At 36.2% G+C, this 8,132-nt stretch overlaps 1 protein-coding gene across 1 annotated transcript; it reads left to right on the top strand.

The window, feature by feature from the left end:
* Positions 1–102: 102 nt before the first annotated feature.
* On the top strand, positions 103–5,701 carry LOC142357388 (uncharacterized). Its single transcript, XM_075409036.1, has 4 exons — positions 103–288; positions 4,647–5,020; positions 5,215–5,324; positions 5,512–5,701. Exons 1-4 carry the CDS (start codon positions 184–186, stop codon positions 5,691–5,693), a joined length of 771 nt encoding a protein of 256 aa, XP_075265151.1. The 5' UTR covers positions 103–183; the 3' UTR covers positions 5,694–5,701.
* The last annotated feature ends 2,431 nt before the right edge of the window (positions 5,702–8,132 follow it).

Genomic DNA, 8,132 nt, shown 5'->3' on the forward strand with positions numbered 1-8,132 from the left:
ATTCAATGAAAGATATTGTCTAATCTTAAATAAGTAGCCACTACTGTTTAAATTATTTCGAAGGGAGTGAACTCTGATTTGTTGTTAGAGGTATTTGTCGTTTCAGGAGTTGATGGGCTGCTATAATTTTTCCTGCAAACTTTGTATGTCCTGATTGTTTGTTTGTTTTTTATCACTTTCAAGATGTACGTGAAATCACTGAAAGAGCTGGCAATTTTCGCGTTTGCTTTCAACTACGACAAGTTATACACCATAACCGATTTCGACGAGCTCTCCCTGCAAACTCGGGTATGTATTTTTAACGTGTTTTTGCGGATATATTTGATATGTAACAAACGGTTGGGAGATAATTTAGAGTTAGTTGCAAAATTTGGAGCTTAAAATTTTGCAAAAAATTGCGGTTACACCCAGGTATTTGGAAAAATTCGGCCGCAGAAAAAAGGGAACAACAATCAATTGACCCCCCCCCCCCCCCCAACATTAGCCACCTCTCACTTCAATCCTCACCCCTTGCACATCGTTCCACTCGTAGCCCAGCGTGCTCGACACCCCGCCATGCGCTCCCCTTGCCCCTGCCGCCACCAACCCCATGCCCCCCCCCCCGCCGCGCTCATCCCACTTCATCTAAGCTAACGCCAGCCTCCTTAAACCGTAGCTAGCTACTGCATATGTCATTTTACTGCAGCTATTGGCAGTTGTGTGGTTCCAGCTTTTTATTGCAATGATATAAGATCACTAGTCAATTATTGCAATTCCAGTTATTTGCTAAATCCCTGGTGACACCATGAGATATATAAATGTCTTCAAAAACAATTTGAACAATTCATAACCAGAAAAAGATTGAACAAGCTTGTTTAGGCACCTAAAAAGAAGGGCATTGATACCTTGGAGACTGGAAATGTTCGTGAAATTGAACCATTTTTTGTGCTAAATTACTTTCATTCAGAATTTAAAGCAGCTCAACTTAATTGGTGATTGCTCTCGTACGAAGCAATTGTTTTAAAGGTATTTTTTGTGGGCAAAATTATTGCTTGACCATTTTGTTCTAGAACATTCTTTCGATTTCACTTCTCGGGTATTTTGTTCACACTAGGCGTTTTGATTTTTGCTTGACTTTGCTTGAATTGCTTTTATTCAAAAATTATGTCTCGCTAAGACAGTCGATTGTAACGAAGCGTACATAAGGGCCGGATAACAGGGTGGCTAATGCGCCCGTCTGGTGGTGGGTGGAATCCCTCCTTGACCCATTTAATATGTAAAGAGGTCAATTAAAAGAAAGCTCATCCCTTAAAAGGGTAGTCGGTCAACTGAGGGGTAGCAAGTCAACTCCTATGTATGTTTATAATGCCTGACAGTAGTCAAAAATTAAAGCATCAGACGCTAAAGACAGAGAAAGTGACAAGCATCAGAATTATAATCAAAATAGATGTGATAATTAGCAATCAAAATGAAATGTGTAATGATTCTAAATCAGATGTATTAGAAAATATATAGAAACATTTAGGACAACAGCTTCCATTCTTCTACAATGGTTCCTGTTGATGATTCTACTGCAGGGCAACGGCGCATGTAGCGTGCGCCAAGGAGGCAGAGTATGGAGCTGCGCGAAACTTATTTTTGTCCTAATGTCACGTCCGAATATGAATATTCTTCCTTAGCACTGATCTTGGAAGCCAATCTCTGTATGGTTTTTGATGCTGAACAATTTAAGTACCCATTTAATTGAGATAGGCTCCAGCCCCCTCTGGATTAAATTTCCCCGCCTGTCGTTTGAGAGCAATATGTCCGACGTAAGTCGGTTTATCTTTTTTTCAATTAAAATCATTGATTGTTTTATTCGTGAGTTTGTTGCGAACTAAGTTTTAAAATTGTTGTATTGGTATTTTGAGTTATTTTTTTCGAGTAATTAGCTAGAATAATTGCCATTTTACAAGGACTAAGAACGGTTGTTCATGGTGCGATTTCAGCGGATATATTTGCAATACACTTAGCTATTAATAGCCTTAGTTTGAACGGTTTGAATGCGTGTTTTATCCACTTGTTGCCTTGTATTGAAGAAGCTATTCACTGTTGTAGCTAAGCTTATCAGTGCCTATCTTTCACTTAGATATAAACAAAGATTTCCAGTTCTGTTTTTCAATTTACTCCAATTCAATAGAATAATTAAAGAAAGAGTAAGTAGTTTTACTAAAATTTAAGAAGGTTTCAGGACTAGATTTCAACTGAATATCAGGCATGTTTTCCGGTGTTCTGGTGCTTGTTAATCCTGCATTTTTTTACCACAAATTGTTTTGGTCTTTCTTAAATATTTACTGGTCTTCAATTTGGACAATTTCCGGTTGTTGTTCGTTTCTTAATGCTGATTAAGTACATAAGCATCCGTATAAAAACATTTCTTTACAGTATTTAACCAATTTTACAAGTTGATCTTCATCGAACTCAGGAAGGTAAATAATATGTAGACTTTTGAATAATAATTTGACAATTAAATTCAGTTGGCAATTAATTAATTTGAAGCGTTTTAACTAATATCACTTGAAACCTTCTGATCAATGCGTTTGACGTTAGTCTCCTATGGTTTCACTGCTTTAGTTGATTTCAAGCTTTATATATAGTTTTTTTGATAATATGTTCTAACTTATCAATATAGTAGTGGCCTAATTACTTAGAAATCTTACGAGATTGTTTATTACTGTATGGCACTACTTCCTGCGAATATTTGGCTTTTTTGTTGTCGTTATATACATATAAAATAGCTCCGAATAATTTTTGTTGTCCTTGGATTGGATTGTATTGCCTTCACATCCATGACTCGGATCTTTCAAAATCGGATAAAGATTGCCTGCAGGCTTTTACTTTCACTGGGGGCAATTATCTGGATTTAGTAGTCCTCCAAGTGCTAAGAATGGTGCAGTTGATGGGAAAGCGTTATCTCTAGGTTGAAATAGGTTATTTTAAAGAGTTTTTGAGCCCAAAATTGCGCAATCTTTCACTTTTTTTTCGTCATTTTCGTTTGATGAGTCTTGAAGTTTTTCAAATTTTGTAAACGTCTTTGTTCAAGACTAATTGAGTTTATATTACCATTTTGTGAGATATATGTCGAACTGCAAACTTTAACACGCAAAATAATACTAATTTTTTCAGTTTTCAAAAGATTGTGTTTTCCTGGCCTCAAGGGCCTGGTTAACTCCTATAGAGTTCGAAAATAGGTTACTGCATAGTTTCTATTGGCAATAGAATGGTTTTCAAAATCTCAATATCAGCAGTTTGTAAAATATTTTTTATTTTTGAAAATTATTATGTTCAAAATTTATCAATCTTGATGGGTCAGTTATTTTTGGCTTGAGTTTAGGTAACCGGAGGGTTGCAGGAGACAATGAAAATCTGAAGATACGATTTTTACTAATTGTAGCAACATTTCAGAGTTCCTCAATTTTTAAGGGCCAATATCTTTACGTCTTGCAGAGGGGTTACTGGACAGATTCTAGAGACAAAAAAGGTTTTCAACAAACTAAATTTGCGAAATATAGAAACTTCAAGTTTTTGCAGTTTTTTAAAAGTATTTTTTCTTTCTCAAGTTTTTCTATCAACCCAATAAACCCCATCCGAGGCGTGTGCATGGGTTAATGGGTATATTTAAATTGATCAATTTTGTGTTTTGAGTAAAAGCATCTAGTGTTTTAGTAATGATTATTTTTGTTTAATTTATTTCATTATTTTAGTTGCTTAAATTTGACTGTTCCTTTTGGCTGGCATTGTTCAATTGATCTGCTTGTCGGATACAGCAGTTTAACTTTTTTATCCGCTTTGGATGGTTTTTCAAGACTTGTCGTGCTATGATTTTTTTTACTTCGTCAAACAATTTGTTTCGCTTTACCTCATTTTGCTGCTCTTTCGACAATTTCTGTGATAACATTTTGCTCAAAGTTCTATTAAACAGCAGTTGTTGAGCAAAGCAATCTAAATTTAACAGAATCAGTATTTAAAGAAATGGAATCAAAAATAGAAACGGGATAAGCGCAAAAAGTCCAATTTTAGGTGCCCGCTACTAGAAGTTTGTTCTTAGTTACCATCTCTATTGTTTGATGGTTCTGATTCGAAATAGTTTGCACTTTAAAATGTTTTCTTACATCAATCAGTTTTTCCATTTCTGTTCTTTAAATCCCAATCGGGGTTATGGGAATCAATGGCGGCTGTTTTCAGGAAATCTACCGGTTATGTTTTATACTTGTAGCTAATTATTGATCTGGTGTGTATCCCTTTCAATGCATTGAGATTTGAAATAACCTTTTGAACAAGTGATGGGACTTGAGTACTCCATTTTTTAATGTTCTTGTTGGCTAGAATAAGTTTAGCTTTTGACAGGCAATTTCAAATAATTTAAAGTCAACACCCGATAGTTTCCCAATCGTACATGCAGTTGTTTCTTATGCACTTCGGTAGATTTGTAGGTGATGTTTTGAGATTTTAAGGCACCAGTGTATCTTTTGAAACCTTTCTTTGTTAAAAAAAACAAATTTTTCGGTTATATTTCTTGTAGATCTTCTATGGTTTCGAAGTCTATGTGAAGGCTCATTACCAAGCCTCCTGATCTTTATTGCTGTGAAAGTTTGACGATGCATCGAGCAAGTTTTTCTTTGTTATAGGAACAAATCGTACAATGGCTCCTGGACCATGACACAGGGTTACTGGATAAGTCTTTGCTTCAAGACCGTTACGAGAAGCGTACATGGGTAGACTGTAGTCCAATTGTACCCAACTCGTCCGCGGATGACGCAGCTAATAGATATCGGACAAGGCAACAGTCATCATGGAGAAATGTCTTTCACCTCTCATTTCGATCCCGGCAAAAAATGGTGGCAGCGGCAACGCCCGCGGGTAACCAACTACGTGAAAGTGGCCCTGAGAGTCAGCAGGCGGTATTATCAGGCTCTTTTGATGAATTGGAATCTATGGATGAGATGGAATACACGATATTTAGACTATTTGGAGAGACAAAGCTTTTCTCAAACATCACAAGGTGCGACAAATCCGTACAAATTTGTTCAATAGCAGATTTAAAGCTCATGCGTCATTTACTAACAGAATATATTAGCTAGAAAATAATTCAAAATGCTTTGAAATTGATCGTTTTCAATGAATTGAAAAATCATTTGCCGTCCAAAAATGCTCATTGAATCATGAACTTAAACAAATTATTTTTATACATTGCAGGTTGACAGTCACGAAGTCCTTGATGCTCTGCGATGAACTGCTTATGTGTTTTTCGCAACAATGTGGACACTTACGTAGTGTGAAACTGTCACATTGTCTCTACATAACAGGTAAATCGAAAATCATTTAATTGATAAAAGTCTTAAGGATAAATATGATTCCGTAAAAAATAGTCTTGCTAAATTACGGTGTCATGAACAAAAAATAAAGTCTTGCTAAATTACGGTGGCATAAATTATGGTATCAGTTTATGTTAATTAGTTTTTCAACCAAGTTATATTGACTGCTGTTTGTTAGATGAAGGGTTCTCCCATCTGGTGTCGAACGGTCGCTTGAGTCAGTTAGAAACTCTGAAAATTGAGTCGTGTAACAACTTTTGTGGTTCTTCATTGGCTCAGCTGGACACAAACGGAAACCTTGTTTCAATTTGCCTCAAGTTCTTGCGACTCAATTGGAAAGGTAATACCACATTTACTTAAAAATTTTACTCCGCCAATGTGCAGGTATTTAAAATACGCACTCATAGAAAGTCAGTTATGCTCGATCGTATAAAAAATTTATTTCCTACAGCGTCGCAGTTAAAATTTTGTGTGCGTGATGTCATTTGCTCTACTTTTATGTAAATTGCGTGACTTCACTCAAACATTTTGAACTAACTTTTGAACTCACTTAATGAATTTTAAACTTTATGAACATTTACTAATTAAAGATCAATAGTGTGCATAGTAGTACCAAACGTTAAGACTCTTGAGTTTTTGATTTCGAATATTCTCTTTGAAAAAGCTTTGTAGGGTTTTTTCCTTATGGAGTGGATGTGTCTCATAAAATGACAGTCCGAATCTAACCCAAAATGTCTAGTGGTCTATTAAAGGACTGGTGGTCAATCTGTCTCTTATTTCTTTAGTTGTTTCAATTCAACGGAAGGCCACAAGCGGCTATTTTCCTGCAGTCTGCCGGTTATTTTTTCGAATCTTACCATTATTTGTTATTTTGTCCATTGTCACATAATGAAATCGACAAGGATTTTTTTTACTTCTAAATTTCTGTGGTATGCTGTTGGTATGCTATAAATTGGTTTTGATATTTTTGTGTGCTTTTTAAAACTGACGCCACTAATTTTGAAATAGATTCGTATTTTTGACAGCTATTTTTTGGTGGTTTTGTTGCTGTCTTTCATTGGTTTCAGCAAAGCTGTTGTATGTATTCTAAGTACGCATAGTATCAATAGTTATCTGAATTTTTCTTATTTCTGACCTTTTTGACTACACTATCCTTTGAAAGAATTTTTTTGTTTTTCTGGAGTCCTTTGGTTCAAAGTTTGACGTTGTTTGAGAATTGTGGATTTTCGGTTCATCAGTTAATTAAATTTTTTGGATTGTAATTCATGTCTTGTCCGATTTTTTTTATATCATCAAGATTTTTGGTACAACCATCTGATACACCCTACAAAACTGTTTCTGTTCAGTCATTGACGCAGTTTTTATACTGTTCTGTGCGGGACGTCATTTTTAAATCATTTTAGTCATAGTCTTTTATTCATGCGATTATAACCTTTTTTTGGTCACATATCACTTAATCTCAAAATGAATTTCTTCTCTCAAAACGATTTCGATTAATATGAGATGATCTGAATTGGGGGTATCTTAATTTAAATGAAGGTTATTTGAGGACAGATTTACAGCAAGGAGGACAACCAATCAAGGAGATCACATCAAGGAGTAGAAAAACATTTTAAAAGAAAATATTAAGGCTTATTCTTGCTATTCTATTTCAGTGATATTCTGGGGCTGAAGATCTACGAAGTTATTGCAAGTGTATTCTGGCAATCTGTCAGCTTTTCGTAGTTCTAGGAGTTTGAGATGAACGAATTCCTATGCTTTCTTCTTTGTGTTTCAAAAGATGTTAAATTATAAGATGAGTTTTTAAAGGATTTGTTCTTACTTGACGATGATATTTGACAAATTCGGGTGGTGATTTTGGTCACCTAGTACAGAAAGTGAAGGAAAAAGTGTGGCGGGTAGTTCTACGTCGTAAAGTTGTTTTCTAATTTTTCACTACGGCGAGAAAACGATGTTTGAAGGTAAACTCACTATCTTGATTGTGGTTTTGGTCAGGTGGGGCATGTTGACATCTACTTTCAGTGGTTTTTCGAGTTTTTTGTTCCTAGTCATTTCTAGCCGAGTTTTTTTAGTCAATGAAATTTTTTGAAGTGCCGTTCAGGTCTTGTCTTACCGTTTGTTTTGTCATCTGACGCATTGATCGTTTAACATCTTGTTTAAATTTTGCACTACTCTGCTGCTTTTATTTGTGGACATCATTTCTTAAACTAATTAGCGGTTTTAAGCTTAAATTTATTTTGATTCTAAAGGTCGCAACTTCATCGACTGGTTTTTGTACCTGTTACTATCTTCATTATACAGTACGTAAGTCTGTTGTGCAGCTTCTTTGGCAATGTTCTTGCTCTTAGTTTCTTTTCGAAACCCCTTTTTTGCGCATTCAATTTTCCAAGAAACAATTATTTTCAAAGATCAACAGCAGGACCGGTTAAGCTGTTTAGTTAGATGTTGACAAAAGTTTTATAAAACCTTCCGACCCCACGAGAGGTTCTTTGTCACGCCATCGTATCATCATGCTTTCGTATTTAGCGGGTCATGAATTACTATGACTTTAAAAAATATTGCGCTGAAGAAGCCTTAGAGCCTTTCAGCTCTGTTTCACAGCTCAACCTGTTTTGGAGACTTATACTTATGGTGTGAAGGGCGGTTCTTAGAGGTTGAGACCCCCCCCCCCCCCCCCCCCCTGTTGACCCCCCCCTTTGCCTCCACCCCCCAGCTCAGTGTTACCCCCCCATCAGCCCCCGGTGCACCCCCCCCCCCCGTGGCTAGCTACTGACGAAGCCAACCGCTCATCGGTCGTTT

This window comes from Convolutriloba macropyga, unplaced genomic scaffold (genome assembly GCF_964194025.1).
Source record: "Convolutriloba macropyga unplaced genomic scaffold, txConMacr16.3 SCAFFOLD_5899, whole genome shotgun sequence".
Lineage (NCBI taxonomy): Eukaryota > Metazoa > Xenacoelomorpha > Acoela > Convolutidae > Convolutriloba > Convolutriloba macropyga.

What these genes read in the sequence shown, in the direction of transcription:
- LOC142357388 (XM_075409036.1), top strand. Translation starts at nt 184, where the DNA reads ATGTACGTGAAATCACTGAAAGAGCTGGCAATTTTCGCGTTTGCTTTC. An exon ending in AGCTCTCCCTGCAAACTCGG is followed by an intron (nt 289 to 4,646) that starts GTATGTATTTTT and finishes TCTTTGTTATAG; the next exon opens with GAACAAATCGTACAATGGCT. An exon ending in ACATTGTCTCTACATAACAG is followed by an intron (nt 5,325 to 5,511) that starts GTAAATCGAAAA and finishes GCTGTTTGTTAG; the next exon opens with ATGAAGGGTTCTCCCATCTG.